The sequence below is a fragment of the Phodopus roborovskii genome, unplaced genomic scaffold, assembly GCF_943737965.1.
Source record: "Phodopus roborovskii unplaced genomic scaffold, PHOROB, whole genome shotgun sequence".
Taxonomy (NCBI): domain Eukaryota; kingdom Metazoa; phylum Chordata; class Mammalia; order Rodentia; family Cricetidae; genus Phodopus; species Phodopus roborovskii.
The window spans coordinates 13,647,112-13,670,340 of NW_026125052.1; the positions used below are offsets into that span (position 1 = coordinate 13,647,112).

At 40.1% G+C, this 23,229-nt stretch overlaps 1 protein-coding gene across 3 annotated transcripts in view; it reads right to left on the reverse strand.

The window, feature by feature from the left end:
• Fbxl20 (F-box and leucine rich repeat protein 20) overlaps positions 1 to 23,229 on the reverse strand; it is a 58,795-nt gene that overhangs the window by 24,786 nt on the left and 10,780 nt on the right. For all 3 annotated transcript variants that reach the window (XM_051175625.1, XM_051175634.1, XM_051175629.1), the window contains exons 2-3: positions 10,726 to 10,787; positions 1,557 to 1,611 (exon numbers count right to left, since the gene is read on the reverse strand). In XM_051175625.1, the coding sequence (XP_051031582.1) occupies positions 1,557 to 1,611; positions 10,726 to 10,787 (117 nt within the window). The remainder of the gene's footprint in view (positions 1 to 1,556; positions 1,612 to 10,725; positions 10,788 to 23,229) is intronic.

A 23,229-nucleotide genomic window follows, 5' to 3' on the forward strand; every position in this document is an offset into this window, starting at 1 on the left:
GCCACTACATCCAGTTCTAGAGTATTTATCCATCCTTCAAGACAGGGTTCCTCTCTGTGTAGCTCTGGCTTTTCTGGAACTCACTCTGTAGACCAGGCTGGCCTTGAACTCAGAGATCCATCTTTTTCTGCTTCCCAAGTGCTGGGATTAATAAAGGTGTATGCTACCACCACCCAGCATTAGGATATTGCTTATTACAACAAATTTAAGAAGCAATTTAATGTATATTATACTTACTGCCATTTCTCTGAAAAACAACATTTTTGGTCCCCAGTCTCACTGGGTAGCCCTGGGTGCCCTTGAACTCTTAGAGACCCCTCGGCCTCTGTCTCCCAAATGTCTCCAAAATTTTCAAAACCAAGGTTAACTGTCATATGATCAGTAAGAAACATGTAGGGGCATGACGGTAAGCAAGAAGCTATTCTAAAACTAGGTCAGGCTCTCACGTGGTCAATGTTACTTCTCTTTGTGGCTTCAGATTTTTCCAGTGGTTTTTCTGTTTGTTTGTTTTGTCTTGTTCTTTCTTTTAAATAGCTGGCAATGGAAGTAGCAAATAAAACTCTTAAAAACCATATGTTTAAGAGATTCTTGGACTAAATATATCTCTGATTGTGTGCTAGTCCTTGCCAGGTTCTTCAGGGAGCAGGAAGCATGCAGGACTCAGCCTAAAATTAGGAATGACAGGTTCCTCCCTAGAGTCCACATTAAAAAACAAAACAAAACAAAAAACCTCAATGTGTTGACAGTATTGCTCAGTGGTAGGCCTAACCCAGTACCCAAGCAGTGCAAGCAAGCACAGCACTCAAGCTACAATCCTTAATCGCCAAGAACAGCAGATACCAACGCACCAACAGTCCAGACTTAATGACATCTGGTGTGGTTCCCTCCTTTCCTTAAATAAAGACCACAATTAAAGTTCACTTGTTAGCACCCTGGATCACTCACACAGGGTCACTTTTACAAGAAGTACAGCATAAATCATGACACTGCTGTTGTTTCCAAAATGGCAGATATGCATGGAGAAATGACTTTAAAATTACCATAAAGGGGAAATTACCACAATGAGGTCTTGGTTTTTAGATGCAGTGGCAGAAGGAGCTATTGTGGTGGTTTGAGGAGACACTTATGTCCACCTAACACAGAAGTACTTTATGAGACCTTTTCCTCCTCTCCTGTCATTTTTGGAAGAAAGACTATGTAGAGATAACAAGAATTTGATGCTTAAGAGGCTTTAATACATGCATGACTATGTGCTGGTGTAAAATGAACTATAAAAACAGTAAAATATGATTTTGTTGTAATTTGTTGAGTTAAGCTTAGTTAATTAGCTGAGTCAATGCTTTTGACATAAACTGGCCCTTGTTTATAACATGTAAATGTTAGGAACAGTACATAACGCAGAATTCATCATAGAACCATATGGAACAGAGGGTGTATACTTGGAGTGAAATAATGTCTTCTGTAAAATATACAAATGACAACTAAAGTATCAGCTGTCTACAGAGGCTATCAGCCTTGGAGCCAGGAAAAGGTCCCTCTAATGCCAGCCATCTTACCCTGGAAACCTGAGCACAGCGACACAAGGTAACAACATCCAGGAAAGAAAATATCCTAAGAAGAAAAGAGAAGGAACAAACTTTTATCATCTCTCACTCTGATATTGTCTCATACATTCTTTCTCCTGCCCATCCCCACTATGTTGATCAAGATGACCTTGAACACTCGATCCTCCTGCCATAGCCTCTGAAGTGTTAGGCTTACAGGTGTACAAATACCATAACTAGTTTTTTTAATTAAAAAGTTTTAGTGTACAGAATAGGTTTCATTAAATTTTATGTATCATTGTACACTGCTCACAGTCTCTCTAGTACTCTGTCTCCCCTTCTTGCTAGTCCCCTTTCCATCCCCAAACAGCTGCTTAAAAAAAATCTCATGGATTCACACACATCATACACATCATTCAGAGGCAGTTTCTTTCAAACAAATACAAATATACCGAGAAACTTGCAAAGCAAAACACCTCTGCACAATTGAAAGACAGAGCAGTTAGGGCCAGCCCCTAACCTATCTATAGAAAGTTCAAGGCAGTGGCTCTCATTATGCAATAATTACCAATCTTTAAAACTTTATCTTGTTAAACTGAAACTTTTTATTAGACAATAACCCTCCACTATCTATCTCTCTTTCAGCCCTTGGCTATCATTCCACTTTCTCTCTGGGCAAAGTACTTGCTATTGTGTTATTTGTAAAGTTGAATACTAGTTCATTATATATAAATACTGCATCCTATACATCCATCCACAGGTGCTTATACTGCTTTCTCCAACTGGTTATTATGAACTCTGCTCCTATGTACACAAATACCTGTCTGAGTCCCTGATTTCAATTATTTCGGGTATATACCCATGAGCAGAATTCCTGAACCACTGTTTAGTTTTGCACAAATCTTATTTGTGCAACTACCCCATCTCTCTCTGTTAATATTTATTATTATTATTATTATTTTAAAGCCACAGTAATAGCTATGAAATAAGAATTGGTTGTGATTGGCCTTCAACTCAGGGCACTTCTCCTTCCTTGGCCTCCCAGGTACTTCATTTAAGTCACAATGCCAAGCTTAGGAGTTTTAAGTCCTGTAATCAGAATGTTTGTGGGTTTGGGGGTTGCACTGTGCATCCTTTATGCATTCAGGACTACAGCCCTTCATTCTACACGTAAGTATTTTCTTCCATTTGTAGCATCTTCTAATGTGCTAGTTTTATATTATGATGCCGAACAAGTTATAGTTTTCTTTTGCTTCCTCAGTTTGGGATGTCAGGTACAGCGCTATGAAGCCTTCCTCCTATGTTCTATTCTAAAGTTTTTATAATTTTAACTCTTATGCTTAGGTTTTTTTTTGGGGGGGGAGGGACGTCTATTCGAGGTAGACAGTGGATATGGTATAACTTCATTTTTTATGTATGCTGCTGCGATCGAACACAGGGCCTTGAGCACACTTCCCACAAGTCAACAATGAACTGTATTTATATTCTTTAGTTCAACTTCTTCCTTGTGCATGTCAGAAATAATTTGAAGAAAATATGGGTGTATGTATGTGCTGGGGAGTCTTTCTGACTACCTTTTCCACTGGCCTTTATGTCTCCTTTAAGTATTTTCAGTTCTGATGCCAACATTGCTTTCTTGTTCTTTTGTAGGACAGGGTCTCACTATGTAGCCAGGACTACTCATGAACTCCTAACCCTTCCACTCATTTTTCAGAGTGCTGAATTACAAGTGCGCACTGTGCCAACCAGTTGCAGAAGGTGGTTTGGATGAGTCAGATAGTTGCACAGTGTCAAGAAAAAAGGAAACTAACAATAGCACTGAATTGTTACAAGAAATTTCCCTTATGTAAAAGCTCTGCTGCTGTGCTAATCCACAACCTTCTACACTTTTTTAGACAGGGTCTCAGGTTGATTTTAAACTCACCCTGTATCCCTAGAAGGCTTTGTGATTTTCCACCTCAGCCTTCCAAGTGACTAGGATTTCTGATACATTTTTTATTTGTTCCACATAAGAGACAGATAACTGAGTTAGAAGGACTAGGGTGAGCAAACATAACTAGTGACTGTGTTGCATGCTCAGGGACCTGAGTTTGACCTCTGGAAACACACACACACTTTCCCACTAGCCTCTGAAGGGAGAGGAGGGTAAAGAATAGAAAGTGTGAGCAACAGCAGCAGGCCGACCTCAAATGAGGAGCAACTCTCCTGCCTCTGTGCCGGGATTACAGGTACACACATGGCTTTCTCATGTGTCTGTTGTTTTCATGACACACGGGTCTCATTTTGCAACCCTGGCTGGCCTCCAACTCACAGGGATCAGACTACCTCTGCCATCCAAGGGCTGGGTAGAAAATGTGTGCCTCCATCTCCAGCTCACAAGTTTTGTTTAATTTTCTGAGAATGACTGTTTTATCCAAATGTATGAGCATGTTCAACCTATATGCCTGGTCCCTACAGAAGAAGGCATGATATCCTCTGAACCGAAGTTATGAGTAGCCGGGAGCCACCATGTGGGTGCCTTATCTCTAGCCTGACTCATGTGCTGTGGTTCCTGCATTTTTTAGGTGGAAGGGAGGTTGAGACAGGGCCTTTCCAAGTAGCCATGCCTGTCACAGAACTCTCACTCTGTAGACTTGAGACAGGACAGTCTCTGCCACCACACCCAGCTTTCTTGTGTTATTGAAATGATGATCCTATTGTCACATATCTGGAGAGGCCACAGCAGACATCTGATGCTGTTATCTAGATACTTTCAGCACCATTATTTTAACTATAATGATATTCATTAACTATGTAAGCCCTATTTAGTTTATACCTGGTAGCCTTACCAGTACACTCAATTCTTTAGCATATCATGTGTGCCAGACCCCCTCGCTGCAAAAAGTAACTGGCCATCACAATTTCATAAGTTACTTGGCAGTGCTGTTGCTCAGACCGTTGGTGAGGTGATGTGTAACATGAGGGGAATATGTGGTAGCCCTTCCAGGCACACTCCCAATAACCTAATGTCCTTCTACCAGGGTTCTACCACCTCCCAACAGAGCCAAAGATGAAGGACCAAATCTTCAACACATGGGCCTTTGGAGGAGATTCAAGATCCAAACTATACCAACTTTATTAACTATATTACTATGTGGAATTGTCTAGAGAGTTCTATTGCTCTAAATTAAACCAGAAGGAGCTGAGAGATGTGTTAGGGGTTAAGAGCATTTGTTTTTGCACAGGACCTGGGTTTAACTGCCAGCACCCACAAGGTAGTTCACAACTATCTTTAACTCCAATTCCAGAGTATCCAATGAAGACATCAAACATGCACATGGTGCACACACATAAAGGCAAAACGCATTAAAAAATAATTTTTAAAGAGAGCACTGGTTTGATTCTCAGCACCCACATCGCAACTCACAACCACCTGTAATTCAAGTTCCAGGGAATCCAATGCCCACTTCTGGCCTCTGTAGTCATTGAATACATACATACATGTGGTACACAGAGACAAAACACATGTACACATAGAGTAAAAATGGCATGCTGTAGGAGTGTTAATGACATATCTCATACTGGGTGATCATTTTCTATGCAAAAACCATCACAACTAAGCTCAGTGGTAAGGATGTCAGCCACTGTGAGTGTGCAGAAGTAGGGCATTTTTCCTTTTACACTAAAAGGTTCATTATAATGATTATCAATCACAAAGAACAAAATGAACAGAGACAAAGGCTATCGGAGAAAAAGCAGTGCTCCCTTCCCAGGAGCTCCCTTCTTAGACTGATCGTGTTTGATTATCAGGAAGCTCCTATGATCTTTCTTTCTTGAGGAAATATAAAGGTAGGATGAGCTGCCAGGCGTAGTGTCCCACACCTTTGATCTCAGCACTGGGGAATTAAGTGCATCTCTGAATGTGAGGTCAGGCTCGTCTACATAGTGAGTTCCAGGATGGCCAGAGCTATAGAATGGGATCACGTCTCAAACAAAACAAAAAAGTAGGAGAGTATTACTGAGGTAAAGGCACAGTTATTATAATTCTTATTTTCCAATAAAACATGAGAAATCTGCCCTCTTCTGCAGAGACCAGACATGCACATAGTAAACACACCCATGTAAAAACAACACCTAAATACATAAAATAAGAAATCTGGAGGCAGAGGCGGATGGACTCAAGAAGTTTTTGGTTTTGTGTTTTTGAGACAGGGTTCTGAGACAGGTGTCCCAGCTGTCCTGATACTCACTATGTAGACTAGGCTGGCTTCAAACTCACTGAGATCCAACTGCTTATGCTTCTCAAGTGCTGGACTAAAGGCGTGCACAACCATTTGAGGCCATCCTGAGTTCCAGGCCAGCCAAGGCTACGTAGTGACATATCTCAAAAAACAAAAAAAAACAAACAAACAAAAAAAAAAAAAATCAAACAAGCAAAGGAAGAAGATTTATACTCTATGGCCTCATAAGAAATACATTCAAAGTTTTAATATCTGTTCTAAAACCCATGTAGAAATTTACTGTCAAAGAAAGTCATAGACCTTAAGCCTGGTATGGCAGTTCATCTTAGCACTTATGAGACTAAGTCAGAGCTACATAGTAGAGCCTTCTCAAAACACTGAACAAAAAGTGTATTAAAGCCAGGCAGTGATGGCACACATTGTAGGTGGGGCTACAGAGAGAAACCTTGTCTTGAAAACCCAACCTCAAAAAAAAAAGTGAATGCCCCCTTCTCAGCCTGACTGTTACAGGCTGAAGATAATCACCAGATAGCAGCACCTTGATCTTGGACTTCCCAGTCTCCAAAACGCTTGAGAAACAAACTTCTGGTAATCATCTACTTATCTAGGCCCAGATATTTTGTCATACCAGCACATATGTCTTTGTGCTCTCTGAAACCTATAAAAAGGCTGCTGAGGGAAATTACACTTAGGAGAACCTTAACTGAAGGAAACCCACAGCTCTTTTCTGTGTACTATGTTCTGTGGTAGCATGCTGATTGATTCCCCACCATCCACTTCTAGCTGACTAGTCTGAGTTGGTTACAGTGACTTGTTCAGGATTGGGCCATGATATAAAAAGACTTTTACTAGGGATCAATATTAACTACCTGTGTACACAGATCGAACAAGGAAAGACAGGAATTCAGTATTTGCTGGCAGCCATTATGTTTTACTCATAAGGAAAAGAAGCGTTGCTGCCAGAATAAGGCTGGTTACCACACAACACAGGAGAAATTTACTTAAAACCTTGCTGATCCCTAAACCCATAATAGCCTGGTTTATTTTTGTGATCTCCATATTGTTCAGCAGGAGTTGGAAGTAAATATCTGAACTAGCAGAAGCTAGCATGTTTTAGATGTTAGTGTTGCCTTAACTGCTGCTACAAGGTGTCAGAAAAACTCCCTGGGTACCACTTACTTCCCCAGCCTCAGGAAACTACCAGTCTGAGTTCCGCTTCTATGGACTTGTCTACTCAGGACATTCCCTCTAACAGGAAGAGAGTAATAAGGCCCTTTGTGGTTTTCTTCTTTAAATTACCATTTTATTTCAATACAGGTCAAAGAGCATATCCATATACTTTATTCTTTAAGATAAAGTAAAAGTATGGACATACCACATTGTTTACTCTTCAGTTTATAAACAACTAGGTAATTTGTATATTTTAGCTATTATTAGTAATGCTGCTATAACCATGCCAATTATTTCATTACATTTGTTTGTTTGTTTGTTTGGGGGTAGGTGGGTGGGTGGGAGGACTTCCCAGGGATCAAACCCAGGTTTTCAGGCTTGGTGGCAAATGCCTTCACTCACTGAGCCATTCTACCATTGCAATTATTATTATTTTAACCATAAAAGTAGGAATGCTGATGATACATTTCTAGATTTAGCTTTTTGAGAACTTCCAAGCTGTTTTTTTTTTCCATCGTGGCTATACTAATTTTACATTTCTACCACCAATTTATGAGAGTCTAATTTCTCCTCCTTTCCTACATGCTCATAAAACCAGTTTTTTGATATCTATCTAGACTTATGATAAACTATGTATAGTGGTTTAGCCTATAATTCCAGCACTTGGAAGACAGAGGCAAGAAGGTTGTGCCAGTCTGTGCTAAAGGGTCAGATCTTGTTATCAATAAAACAAAAACAGACCAGCACAGGCCTGTAATTCCAACAATTGGGAGAGTTGTAGAGGAAAAGCCTGCACAGTGTGACCCTTTCTCAAAACCAGCAAAATCCAACCAAAGAAATAAACAAAACCACTCCCTATGATAAAAGATATATAAAAATAATAAAAACAAATGCATTTAAAAATTATAGCATTAGGGTGTGGTGGCGCTTGCCTTTTATCTCAGTACTTGGGAGGCACAGGCAGGTGGATCTGTGTATATTGAAGACAGCTTGGTATATAGTGTATTCCAGGACAACAAGGGCTACAGAAACCCTGTATCAAAAAACAACAAACAAGCAAACAAAAATCATCAAAAGCAAACCACCTCCATTAACCATACCATGAAGACCCACGGACTGGGACTGCAGAGTGCTTGCCTAGAGTGTTTAAAGCCTCAGGTTTCATTCTTAGAACTGAACAAGAAAAGCTAAGGGAGGCAGAAATTTTAATCTTTTTTATTTGTTTGTGCAGTTCTAGCTGGCCTGGAAATTACTATGGGCCAGTACCTGCCTCCAACTGAGGCATGTTTTGAGGTGGAACTATATTTTCTTATCCTACTTATCAGCCCTTCTCCATTCCTTCCTGTCTTTACGGAGATGGTAACAGAAGCAGGAAGTTAAGTGATTTGCTGAACTTACAACATGGTTTATCATCTTTTTGCCTTTAATCTTCCATACAAAAACATTAGTTTTAGAAACCTTTTAATTAAAATCTTTTATTTTATGTGTGTGGTGGAGGGAAGGGGGGCTGCTAGTGTGTGTTTTTATAGAGGTCAGAGAAAAACTCCATTCTCTCTTTCCTCTTTTCATGGGTTCTGGAGATCAGACTCAGGTCATTGGGGTTTTGTAGCAACCTCTGAGCTGTCTTATTATCCAAAAATGAGAAACTTTTAAACAGTTCATTATGAGTATCATGCTTGCCATGCATGCTGATGCATGCCTCTAATCCCAGGCCTCTGGGGACAGAGTTTCAGGGCCAGTCAGTACTACAACCCAGTCTCAAAAAGAAAAAACAGTCTCTCATGCTCTGACTAATGAAGCTGGACACTAATATTCCTCATTATTAAAAAGAAAATGTCCAATCTCAGATTAACTTTTTATCTTAATTTCATGTTTTGACAAAGTATCTTTGGCCCAGGCTGGTCTAAACTTGCTATGTAGCCCAAATAACCTTCAATTCCCAACCCTCCTGCCTCCACCTCCCAGGTGTCACACTCACCAAAGACTGTTTTTGTTGTTGTTTTAGATAAGGTCTCTCTATACAGCCCTGGCTGTCCTGGAACTGCTCTGTAGACCAAGCTGGCCTTCAACTTGGAGCTCTGCCTGCCTCTGCCTGCAGAATGCTGAGATTAAAGGCCTTTAATCTCATGTGTGGCTTGAGACTGATTTCTAATGGTTCCATGTCAATGATGTCTAATAAATATTCTACAATATAAAGTGAATGAAAGCCACCTGTAGCTTGGAGGACAACGGAGACATCTGTGCAGGATTGTGTCTAGGGTACCCCAATACATCATACCACAATCCACATGTGATCATGTCCCTTATATAAGCAGAATGACAAATAAGTTTTTAGGGATTTTATGTCCTTTACCCTGAAGACAAATTATCCCAGGGGAGGGGTATTAAAGACATAAAATCTGAAAGAAAATGCAGGTAACCACAAAAAGTGGAAGGTAAATTCTACCCACCGGTACTGACTTCTGACAAGGTCTCCATTTAAACAGCTAAGGCTAAAGCAAGAGTAATTCGTCCAAGTGCAGCAGTGTTCCTCTGTACCGGGCACAAGGGAAGCACAGGAAGATCTCTTTGAGGCCAGAATCTTGGTAATTGTGATTCTGTCTCAACATTTTAAAAAGGGGCTAGGAGCCATGCCTTTAATCCCATCTGGGAGGCAGAGGCAAGAGGATTTCTGTGAGTTCAAGGTCAGCCTGATCTACAGAGTTTCAAGATAGGTTCCAAAGCAACACAGAGAAACCCTGTATTAGAAAAAACAGAAAAGAATGAAAAAAATTTTTTCTTCCTTCTCAATTATGACACTTTATATAAATGAATATTCTGATCAAATACCCAAGTAGTGCAGAGCTCAGTAAATAACTCTCATAGGTAATTCCTAAGTCAGAATCTCTAAACTGGAGGCTGTGTTTTGTGTCCTGGATAGTGCTACAATGTAGTTTCTACAAGTTAAAAAAAAAAAAAAAAAAAAAAAAGTACTGTAAAATCCTAATCCTAAATATGGTCTAAGGAAGAGAACAACTATGGCTTTCTATTTTTGAAACAAGGGGGTGGTACCTAGTGGTGCATGCCTTTAAGTCCAGCCTTTGAGAGGCAGAAGTAGGGGTATCTCTGACTTCTGGGCCAGCCTGGACTAGACAGTGACACCTTGTCACAAAGGGAAAAAAACTGGCTGGGTGGTGGCAGAGAAAACCTTTAATTCTAATACTAGGGAGGCAAAAGCAGGATCTCTGAGAGAAAGTTCCAGGACAACCAGGGCTACAAAGAGGAACCCTGTCTCTCAAGGAGTGGGGGTGTGGTGGTGGGATATAGTCTGTTCCACAGGAAGGTATATATAGATGCTTTTAAAACAAGGAACAATAGCTCTTCATGGAGTCCCCAGTACAAGTAACATTTTAATACAAACATAAAGGAGTAGGGAAATGATATGGCCTAGAATCTCTCTCTTCAAAGGGCTGAAATTTTTCTACCTATCTTACAATAAGGCAAAGGCAATGTCAAAATACAAAGTCATATGCAGGTCTAATTGAAACACTGTTAACAACTCTTAAAAAATTGTTACAATAAATTTAAAATTCCAGATAATATAGACCAAGCAGGTATAGCCTGTGAGCTTCTGGCCTCATGTATGATCCTGTGAAGGTTATGACTATAGACTAACACATTTTTACATGACAATGTCAAAAGGTTTGTTTCTTCCGACAAACACTGCAAGAAATAACTAGCAACAAATTTATACTTAACATACAAATATGATGTACACCACCAACTGATACAGATTTAAGGCTCAGACTCACCTTAGTAGAAGTTCTTTGGGAAGTTTTTTATTGATTACAGCTTCATCACTGTTTGAGAACATCTGGAAAAAAAATCAAAATACATCACATCAGGAAATAACATTTTATCATGTTCACAGTTGGGAGGCAATTTCCTCAGGAGAAAGCCCCACCCCCCCAAAAGAAAAAGCAATATGCTTTAGGAGGTAAATGCTGCCATGGCTGATGACCTGAGTTCAAACCCTGGGAACCACGGGGAAGAGAGGATAACTGATGACTGACAGCTGCCTTCTTACCTTCCTCACAAATGGGGATCCACAGTCAGACAGAACAGACCACCCAAGGTATGGTGGGACAATACACCAGCTTCTTAAATTACCACAGCCTTATATCCACTCTAGTGCCTACACTAATCTACTAAATTTAGAGACCCCTCCCCTCTAAACCCAGAGTTCCCTCACCTCTAACAGCAGAAGGCCCTCCTCTCCACAGTTCCAGTGTTGGGATTAAAGGTGTGCACCACCACACCCGGATCTTAAAGGTATCTTTCTGTGTTTGTTTGTTTTGTCCTGCATGTGGCTTTGGAGCCTCTCCTGGCACTCTGTAGACCAGGCTGGCCTCAATCGAATTCATGGAGATCTGCCTCTGCCTCTGCCTCCCAACTGCTGGGATTAAAGGCGTGCACCATCACTGCCCAAGTTCTTAATGATATCTTAATGGTTCTTTTTTGTTGTTGTTGCATGCATGATTTTGATGTAATACACAACAACTCTGCATAGCTAAACCCCAGATTTCCTCCTATATAGTTATTTTGAAATTCAGATCTTTAGGGTCTCAGTACATTTTCAAAATAATTTGAGCTATTCTAGACCTTTAATTTCTATATGAATTTGGGATTGACTTGTCTACTTCTGCAAAAGTCATTGATGAAAACTGACCAGTGAGTGTACTCTATACACAGAATTGGAGGATACTGCTGTCTGAAAATTAATGAGTTTTCTAAATTAGAAACATGGATTATATCTCCATTTATTTAGGATTACCTTGATTTCCCAGTAATTTTGATAGTTTTTTAGTACATAAGCTTTTAAAAATATTTTGTTCTTTTTAATGCTACTGTAAATGGATCAAATTCCACTCTAGGATTGCTCCAGCATACACATCATTTTTCCATCCCTTTGTTTTCAACCTATTTGTGCCTTTGAACCCAAAGTGTATCTTTTCTACATAGCATGAAGTTCAATCTTATTATCTATTCTTTTTCTATTTTTTTTTTCAAAAAAAAAAAAAAAAAAACCAAAAAAACCAAAAACAGGATCTCACAATTGTAGCCTTGGCTGGCCTGGAACTCACAGATATTCACCTGCCTCTGTCTCCTTAGTGCTTGCACTAAAGGTAAGCACCAAAAAGCCCAGTCACAATCATTAAAGTCAAGTGCCACCAGACCCAGCCAGAACCTATGCCTTTTATTTTATTTTACCATTTTTGTTTGTTTTCAAGACAGGGTTTCTCTGTAGTTTTGGAGCCTGTCTTGGAATTTGCTCTGTAGAGCAGGCTGGCCTTGAACTCAGAGATCCTCCTGCCTCTGGGTTTAAAGGTGTGCACCATTGCTGCCTGGAGAACCTATGCCTTTTGACTAAGTGTTTACAAAAAACTTCTAATTGATTGGGCATCTCTCTCAGTCTACTTGTTTTCCATATGTCTTATTTTATTTTTTCCCATCTCCTGTGATTCTTTAGAGCCAGAATGGCTCTCCTCCGGCATTTCATCACCAGCTTCCACAGCACTCAATAGCAATGGGTTATTTTGCTTTTATTTCCTTTCTAGGATTTGCCTGATGCTCAAAGGTAGGAGAAGACAAGGAAAGCAAACTGTCTCAGTCACACCTGGATGGCAAAGCTGGGGGAAGTGTCTCAGTCTCTCTTTCTACCCTGTTCCTGGCTGTCATGGAACTTAGAGATCCACCTGCCTCTGCTTCCTAAATGCTGGGATTAAAGCAGTGCACAATACTACTTGGCTTTAATTTCTTCATTTAAAACATTAAAAAAAAAAATTCCTAATGGTTCCTCTGGCGATTTGAGGATCTTTTTTTTATACAAGTATAGTTTTTTTGCAAATTATGTATTAATCTCTTTTTTGTGATTATATATTAATCTGATAAACCCCAAACTATAGTTCTTAATTATGCAACTGCCTTTCAATTCAGCTAAGACAATAAAAGAACAATTTATTTATAGTCTTTTATATTTACTCCTGAAACTAATAATCATAGTGGTTCTTTTTTTTCTTCTAGTTACCATCTTGGACAACCTTGAACAGTTCTGTAAGGCAGATCTGCAAACAACAAATGTGTTGGTGCTTGTTTATTGGGGATTTAAAAAAATTCCTCTGATATTTTGAGTTTTGGTTTGAATGTTTGAAACAGGGTCTTGTTTTACAGCCCAAACTAGCCTTGAACTAGTATGTCTCAATTTCTGAATAACAACATATCTGGGCTCTCCAGAAGAACAATATCAGTAGAAGGTATGTGTATCTCTGTATACATCAAGAGTTTCTTGCTGGGGATTCTTAGCATGTAGAGATGATGTCCAAAGTCCAGCAGCTCTGATGTCCATGGACAGGAATGGGATGTTTTAGTTTAAGGGGGTGTGGGGAGGGATATACCTCCTTATCTAAGTATCTCCAAATCCATAAAGTTGACACATAAAATTAATCATCAGTATTGGCACAATTTATTAACAGGTAAGGATTAAACACATCTCCAGTTACTTTAAAGACTTTTCTCAATTAAAACCAGCAACATTTACTCATTTTTTATGAGTACAGTGGGAGGTGAACATCATAGTACACACGCAGATGTCTGAGGACAGCTTGCAGAAGTTGGTTCTTGACTTCCACTATATGGGTCCATGGGGTAGAACTCTAGTTCCCAATTTGATGGAAAGCCCTCTTAACTGCTAAGACATCTTGCTGGTCCCTACTTTTTATCTTTGAGGCAGGGTCTTAATAAGTTACCTAGCCTAGCTTCCTGATTCAAGCTCCTGAGTAGCAGAGATTGTAGGCAATATGTCACCACACTCACTCAAATATTTCTGACACCAACTTTTAATTGCTTCTTTGAGAAAAGAGTTTCTGTGTAGCCCTGGCTGTACTGGAACTCACTTTATAGACCAGGCTGGCCTCAAACTCACAGAGACCCACCTGTCTCTGCCTCCTGAGTGCTGGAACTAAAGGCATGTGTCACCAACGGCCGGCCACTGATCTCTTTTTATAAGGGTTCTGAGATTTATTTACATCATTCTGGTTATCAGTACTTCATTCTTTTCAGGTCCTTTATATATTATGTTTTGTTCATTCATTCATGCCAGTGGTCACCCAGGTCATTAACAGGCCTTTTGGATATGTGAATACTGCTGCTATCAGCATTCTTTTTCTTTTTTGGAGACAGGTTTTCTTTGTGTAGCTCTGGCTGTCTTGGAACTTGATTTGTAAACTAGACTGGCCTCAGACTCACAGAGATCCACCTGCCTCTGCCTCCAGAGTGCTGGGATCAAAGGTGTGCGATAATACCTGGCTGCTATTAGCATTCTTATATCCAGTACTACAGATAGATCTCATACTAGGCAAGCCTCTACTACAAGCTCAAAACCTATTTAAATCCTTTAATTTTAAGTTGGGCTGTTCTATTGACTTGTAAGGGTTCTTTGTATTTCCTAGACGCTAAAGCTTTATTTAGTACATGACCATGACTTACACAAAAATGATCCCATTTTTTTAAGGTGGTCTGTTTATTGTCTCAAAAGTCTTAATACACAGATCAGTGTTTCTGTTCTGTTGGTTTTGAGACAGGTTTCTTTGTGAAGCTTTGGATCATGTCCTGGAACTAATCTGTACATCAGGCTGGCCTGGAAGTCACAAAGATCTGCCTGCCTCTGCCTCCTGAATGCTGGCATCAAAGGCTTCCAACACCACTACCCCTTGTCAAGTGTTTGGTTTTTGGGGCAAGAGTCTCACTATATGTTGCTAGGGCTGCTAACACATGAACTCAGAGTGATCCTGCCACCTCAGCTTCCTTAGCTGTGACTTCTGACATATGACAACCAAGCCTAGCTAGAATTCTATTTTCCTTCTACTGGTGCTGGGGACTGACCCCAGAGCCTTCTCATGCTGATTAATGGCTCCACTGCTAAGCAACACCCAAACCCGCAAATCTTGCTGATCATCTTTTTTCTAGAACACTGAATATCATCCAACTGCTTTGTGGTATTTCACTTTTGCTTGCCTCAGGCCAGGATCCCACCACAGCCTCCTGAAGGCTGGATATGGACATTTAGCACCATATCTGAATGGCTAGTATTTATAATGGAAGTCAGCTGTTAACCGTAGTGCTGTCCCTTTATATATGAATTATCTTCTTGTTTTCCAGATTTATCTTAAAGCAGTATGATAACAATTTAGCCAGGTGCTGATATCTTTGCATATTTTACTTTAAGGTCACTAAGATATTGAACTGTACAGATCAATATTTTCATTCCACAGTCACACCTTTAAGGCCAGCACTCAGGAAGTAGAAACACACAAATCTGTTAGTCTGAGGGTTGCCTAGTCTGCACACTGACTTTTAAGTCAGCCAGGGCTACTGTCTCAAAATAATAAATACATGTATTTTCATCCAACCGTTGGACCCAGGCTCAGCATTATTCCCAGTAGCCCCAAGTCAGATGTAAGCCAATGAATGGATAATAAAATGTGTTAGAAACACGTACGTGCAAAGTGTAAGATAAAAAAAAAAAAAAACCACCTACAGACTCCCAATTTTCCTAATGAAGGAAGTACACTGAAGAGTTACTTGGCTTTGAAAAGCAGCTCTCAGTTGGCTATGGTGTTCATGCCTATAACACTGATGCTTAGGAGACAAATGCAGAAGGGTCATGAGTTTGAAGCTAGATTGGGCTAAAGCCTGAAACCATATCTACAAAAACAATAAAAAAGACAAGTCTGGGCCAAGCATGAGTACTTGAGTTCAAATCCCCAGAATCCATTTAAAGCCAGATGGGCAGTGTACCTGTAATCCCAGCCCTATACTGGAGGTAGACACAGAATCCCTGGGGGCCTAGTGTATGAAGTGTTAAACAATGAAAATGGGTGACACATAAGGTTGTCCTCCAACATCCCCAAGCCCACTGTGCACACATACCATACTCATACAGACAACTGTGGCAATGAGCACACATACCATACTCATACAAATCAGACACATAAAGGTTAAAAGAGAAAAGGGGGGGGGCAGGAATAAAACTGAATGATTTCCAAGGCTTGGCCCTAAGAAACTAAAGCACGTTCCAGAATCATTCCTGCTAACACGTAAGAAAGTCTAGGCTAGACTTCAGAACACAAACGATCACATGGACAAACAGAGTCTCATATGCTAATAAAGACCTAGTACACATTCCAGAACAGTCAAGTTGCCAGGGCTGCAGCCCGCTTGGTAAGCTTTTAAAAGGAGAAGCACAAACAGCCACAGCAAACTCATTATTCTAAGCTACTCAATGGCACTTAAGGGTAAGGGGCGTTAGACAACAACTACTACAAAAAAAAAAAAAAAAAAAAAAGGTTCTTCATTTAAAAATGTACGACTAGTGCTCTCATTTCCATAGACTTAAACAAACTTTGTAACATCCAATAGTAGCCCGAAACAGGTCAAATCTTAAGGCAGCAGGAACACTTTGGGGAAAGACTAAGACAATATTCTTATAGAAACCCACAGATAAAGATGGAAAAGTTTGTTTTGGTTTGGTTTTTTGAGACAGGGTTTCTCTGTAGTTTTGGAGGCTGTCCTGGAATTAGCTCTTGTGGACCAGGCTGGTCTCGAACTCACAGAGATCCATCTGCCTCTACCTCCTGAGTGCTGGGATTAAAGGACACCAATGCCTAGTGCCAAGAAATATTTTAAAAAATACTTTTCCTGTAAGTAGTTTTTACAAGGTTATGCCATTCTCTCACTCAACCAACACCAGATGTTTTTCCAATTGGCTGGGTTTCTGGCCAGAATCCATAGGAAAGACATTTTTCTATGCTAAATAAATTTGAAAGAAAATAATTTCCCCACCCAACAGTTACTCCTTAGTAGATGTAATTACTTCTTAGCAACAAACTATGGCCAGTATATTATTACCACACCATGACTAAACTTCTCCTAACTAAGACACGTTGAGATAAAAACATGTAAAAACACACACATTACTTAATAGCCAAGCTTTCTGCAGTGGACACCTTTTAACATCTGATTCAACAGCACATTTTTCTTTTATGTTGATTAATCTCTATCTTGTGTTTGGATTAAAGTTGTTTGTGTATATATGGCATATACATACATTGTTCTTTATAAATTATCAATCTCCCTAACAAGAATTTAAACTCCACCAGGACAAGATTTTGTCTGTTTTATTCACTTTTACATCTCCTGGTATTCATAACAGCAGTAAATATTTTATGACTGAATTAGTCATTAGCAAATGCAACTGAACCGAGTGTGGTGATGCCTGTCATAATCCCCGTACACGGGAAGCCGAGGTTGAAGAATCACACATTTGAAGTCAGATAGGGCTATAAAGCAAGACCATTTTCAAACCTGTATCTCTGGCTAGAGATGAGGACTAAGCAGGTAAGAGCCTGTCTGACAAGTGGTGTTGGGTCCCAGAGCCACCGAGGAAAAGAGGCTTCCCCAAATTGTCCTGACTTTCACATATGCCCTGGGGCACACAAGTACCCAGTCCCTCTTACAGACATAAAAGTGACACATACATATGTTTTGTGTGAATACTATTGTGCCTCAAAATATACACGTATGTGCCAGGTGTGGTGGCACGCATGCCTTTATCCTAGCACTCAGGGGACAAAGGCGAGTGAATTAAAAAAAAAACAAAACAACAACAACAAAAAGGATGTGTAGGGAGCCAAGAAGTCATGGGTAAATGTGAAAGGAAAGGATGAAGTCCCAAATGAGTGTGCATTACTGACAAGGACTAAAGCCTCACGGGAACAGAATTGGCAAAGTGTTCCTCTGGGTGAGGCTCAGAGGCATGGCAGAGGACAAGTGATTTTGAACCAACTGCCCAGTGTGTACAAAACTAGCAACTGCAGCTTCTTCCTTCTCTGGATGACTGCAGCCTGAAGACTGCTCCCTACCAGGTCTCCCACCCCTCTCTCTCCCGCTATACATACGAAATACTCTGAGCTTCCAAATGTAAAGCAAGCATGGCCCACCTGACCTCAGTTTCTTTATGTGTGTTGTCATTTCTTCATTCTCTTGTTGCCCCCATCAGGTTTCCAGGACCAAACTGTGTTGAACAAGAGGGTATGTGCATGATTTATGTGTGCAGCAGAAAATACTGTATAGACACTATTTTTTTCAATGTATAAAGACATTTAAGGGACTTGAAATGTGACCTTATAGGTAAAATGGTTATCCAGGATGCAAGAGGCCCTGGGTTCTATTGTCAGTACTGCAAAAACAGGAGTGCTAAAACATGCCTTTGACCCCGCATCAGCACTTCAATGTGAGGGAGAAAAATCAGTAGCTCAAAGCCATCCCTTGGCTATTTAGCCAAGTTCAAAATCAGACCAGGATACAGGAGATCCTGTCTTAAAACACCAGGTGTTGGTGGTACACGCCTTTAATCCCAGCACTAGGAAGAGAGAGACAGGCAGATCTCTGTAAGTTGGAGGCCAGCCTGGTCTACAGATTGAATTCCAAAGCTACAGAAAAACCCTGCCTCAAAAAAACAAAAAAACAAACAACAACAACAAAACCCCCAAAAAGAAAACAAACCAAAATCGCAAATAAGGAATATGTAGTATTGGTAATTGAACAGATGGAATAACAGTTTTCAGAAACAGACCTATCCTGGGTTCATATAGTGAGATCCAATCTCAAAAAAACAAAAACAAAAACAAAAGCAAAACACAAACAAACAAACAAACAAACACTGAAAAATAAGGAGTTGGGAATACTCACATAGTCCTGTAATCCCAACACAAGACAAGAGGATGAAGAGCTCAAGGCCAGCCTCAGCTACACTGTGCCTGTGTGGCCAACCCGGGCTACATGAAACCTTGTCCTAAAAACAATCTTAGGAAAACAGACTTTTGAAATACAGTTTTCAATTCTATAAACATAGCAGAATAAGGGGCTGGATAGATAGCTCAGAGGTCCTCTTGAAGAGGACATGGGTTTAGTTCTCAGCACCCACATGGCAGCTCACAACTGCCAGTTCTAGGAGACCAGATACATGCTTCTGGCCTCTGGTGGCACCAGACACACATGTGGCACACAGACATACATGCAGGTAAAATATTCATACACTGAAAATAAAAATAAATTTTAAATAAGTATTCTCTACCAAGAGATTTTTAATAACTAAGTTCAAATTAAAACATAAACATGAACATACTATTTAATGTGTAAGCATTTGTACACCTAAAATAATGATCTATTCTCTATCGCAGGTGGTGGTGGCAAATTTCTTTAATCCCAGCACTTGGGAGGCAGCGATAGGTGGATTTCTGAGTTGCAGGTCTACAGAGTGAGTTCCAGGATAGCCAGGGCTATTCAGAGAAACCCTGTCTCAAAAAAATCAAAACAAACAAGAACTATGCTCTAAATTTTTAAAATTTAAGTTCAAATTAAATCATAAATATGAACATGTTGTTTAATATATCTGACACTATTATTATTCAAGGACTGGGAGATATAGATCAGTGGTAAAAAGGTGTGTGTGTGCATTCGCGCTCGTGTGTGGTATGTGTGTGTGCTTAGCACATGCACGTGCTTAGAATGCTTGACGCTCTAGCTTTATGTCCAAATGCCCAGCCTAACATAAAAAAGTTAAAAATATTGTTATTTGAGTCAATTGTTTAAAATAGCTGAATTTCTGGAGGAGGATCTGCAAACTGTTCTACATATGAGGTTCATCATTATACAGAATGATTTGTCAATTGTTGAGACATGGTTTCTCTGTGTGGCTCTGGGTGTGCTGGAACTCACGAGTATCCACCTGCCTCTGCCTCCCAGGTGCTAGGATTAAACCTCAATTGTTTTAGTGAAGCTTGTGTCTTTTGGGGGGGGGGTGGACAGCTCAGTGGCAGGGCACTTCTGTGTGTCTGAGGCTCTCAGAATCAGGAAAAAGCCCATTATGTAAATAGTTACATGATACATAAATAGTTTAAAATGACTAGTGAGAACCACTTCTTGGTACTCTTTTTCTAACCTTGCTTCTTTTCTATTTAAGTCTCTGTTGAATGTCCAGCCTCAGAGAAGTAGCCACTGTAATTAGTTTTCTCATTAGAAGCAGCGTGTTTAAACTAGGCGGTGGAGGCACATGCCTTTAATCCCAACACTCAGGAGGCAGAGGCAGATGATATGTCTGAGTTCAAGGCCAGCCTGGTCTACAAATCAAGTTCCAGGACTAGCTCAGTAGGTAGCTACTGACAAACCTTGTCTCAAGAAACAAACAAAGTAGTACTGTTTTGAGCATTGAGGCAGATCTCTGAACTCAAGGCCAGCCTGGTCTACAAAGTGCAGTGGTTTCCAACCTTCCTAATGCTTCTACCCTTTAATATAGTTCCTCATATGTTGTGGTGACCCCCAACAATAAAATTATTTTCGTTGCTATTTCATACCTGTAATTTTGCTACTGTTGTGAATCATAATGTGCATACCTGATATGAAGGATATCTGATATGTGACCCCTGTGAAGGGGTCACTCAACACTCAAAGAAGTTGTAACCCACAGGTTCAGGACTGCTGCTAAAGACAGAGCTTATTCTAGGTGTTTCACGTTTGCAATGTGAGTGATTTCATGGGGGTGGGGTGTAAAAACAAAGAGGAAGATTTCCAGATTTGGGAAGGTTTGAAATGTACTAGTTCTTTTACTCATTTTCTAGGTTTTTTGTTGTTGGTGTTATTTTTCAAGACAGGGTTTCTTTGTCTTGCTCTGGCTGTTCTATAACTCACTCACAGGCTGGCCTCGAACTCACAGAAATCTGCCTGCCTCCGCCTCCGCCTCCAGAGGTTGGGATTAAAGGTGGGACCCACCTCTGCCCAGTTTAGTGTATTAGTGTATGTGACACTATGTTGACAGATACAACAAAAGTTATTAATATCTCAATAAATCCTGCCTTCATGTGACTAAAAAGCTACTTTTATTTTATTTTCTTCATCTTTTAAAAATAGGTAAAAAGGGGCCTGGAGATGGATCACCGGCCAGGAACACTTGCTGCTATTCCAAGGACCAGGGTTTCACTCCCAACACCCATATGTAAATCCAGTTCCAGGGGATCCAATGCCCTCTCTGGCCTCTGTCGGCACAAGGCACACAAATGATGCACAGTCACACATCCAGGCAAAATACTCATATACACTAAAAGGAAAAAATAAGCATGTAAAAGTTACTAAGAGATGGGTGTTGGTCGCCAACGCCTTTAATGCCATTACTTGGGAGGTAGAGGCAGGCGGTTCTGTGAGTTTTGAGGCCAGCCTGGTCTAAAGAGCTAGACAGGCGCCAAAGCAATACAGAGAAACCCTGTCTCAAAAAAAACAAAACAAAAATAAAAGGTTACAGAGAAAAAAGATTTGTGGTAGCTGCTAAGGAATAATTAAAATGCCAAGTCAAGGATTTGCAGATCTGTGTGCTGGTCTAGGAGTGAGCTGCCACAAGATTTTTTTGGGGGGAAGGGGGTTAGGAAGACAAGTCATTTGAAAATAAGCTTGGCATGATGGACTCAAGTCTGTAACGCCATCTACTATGAAGGCTGAGGCAGTACAACCACCTCATTTTGTAGGGTAACCTGGGCTACTACGTAAGAGCCAGAGAAGACGATACTGTAAAAAAAAAAAAAAAAAAAAAAAAAAAAAGCATAAAAGGAGTTAAGGAGTTTCTACTTTATCCTGTCTTTTGAAACAACTCATCTTTTGTATTTTAATATTTGAATATTTAAATTAACTTCAATGACAAAATGAAAATGTTATCACACTGACTTGATAAAAATGTTATTTGTGAACTATTAAAATGTACTTGCTAGGTGTGGCAGCACACAGGCCTGTGAACCACACAGGAAGCAGGAGGCTTCTGTAGGCCAGCTTGTGGAACAAAACAAAGAAAATAAAAACAGGTCTGAATGGTCTACCTGCTTTTGAAATGGGTTTAAAAATACTATAGCTAGGGTTTCCCTGTGTTGTCCGAATTCTTGAGCTCAAACCACTCTCCTGCCTCAGCCTCCCAAGTAGAAAGGGATTCAGTATGTCACTGAGCCTTACCAAGTGTTTGTACATGGGGCCTGGAGAGATGGTTCGGTGACTGAGAGCATGCACTGCTGCTCCTACATTCAGTTCTAAAACCCACATCCAGGGACACTCAACCATCTGTAACCCTGTTCCTCTGGTCTGCTTGGAACACTGCACTCAAGTGTGCATACACACATACTGACATTAGTAATTAAAATAAAAATGGAATTTAAAAAAAGCAGTATTCTTTACTTATGTTTCTTTGCATATAATTCTCTAATGAAATTCTAGTATTACTCATATCATTACTTTGAGTAAGTTCCCTTTACAGACTTCTATTGTCTAAACTCCAAGGTTCCTTGTACTGTGATTCTCTACAAAGAGATTAGACGGTTAATTCATTGTCAATGTCGTAAGTATCTTTATAAATCCTACTAAAGGAAAGCAAATCAAGCCTCTGTAATCTTAATATGACGCTTTGAATGCCTCGCCTGTTTCTGCCCTGACTTCTGATGAAAGCAGATTTTTTGAAGGGTGAGGTGGGGGTGGGGTCTGCAGCATTATGACCAAGCAAATGCTTTTGCTGAGAAACGGGTCTACCTATTGTGTGGCATCCTGGAGTTTGGAGTACTGTGGTTACCTCTTAGTAACTGTGGGATTTATTTATATTTATAGGACCTATTTGCCAGCATTAGCTTTGAAGCCTGGGTTTGAACTATGGCTTTGCTACTTACCATCTGTGTGACCTTGGAGAAGGTTTTCAGGTTAAACTATTGTGTCCCTGATTTACAATCTCTATAATGGCTCAACACTTCACTGTGAGATCTAAATTCTAAGTTTCTGTAGCATTAGCAAGCTGCCTGCCATAAAATAAAGGCACAAGAAATTCATCTCACTGTTGTTACTTTGTAGCACACAAGTGTTTGTAAATAGGCTTTTTGTAACAACATTTTAAATATGCTGTTGTACTTTAAGACAGTATCTCACTATGTAATCATGGCTTGCCTTCAAGAGTTCCTCTTGCCTCTGTATCCCAAAATATCTGCAATACACCCAGATAGTTTTGGTCTTTGTGAACAAGGTATCATGTAGTTGCCAATGACTTCAAACATTTAGTCTCTTGCTTTCACACCAAAGTGTTGGGATCTTAGATGTACAACCCTACAGTCTCTAAGAACTTACTGCTTCCTTAGTGGAAAAGGTCTTTTTACAAAGTAGGGACTATAACTAGTCATTTGATT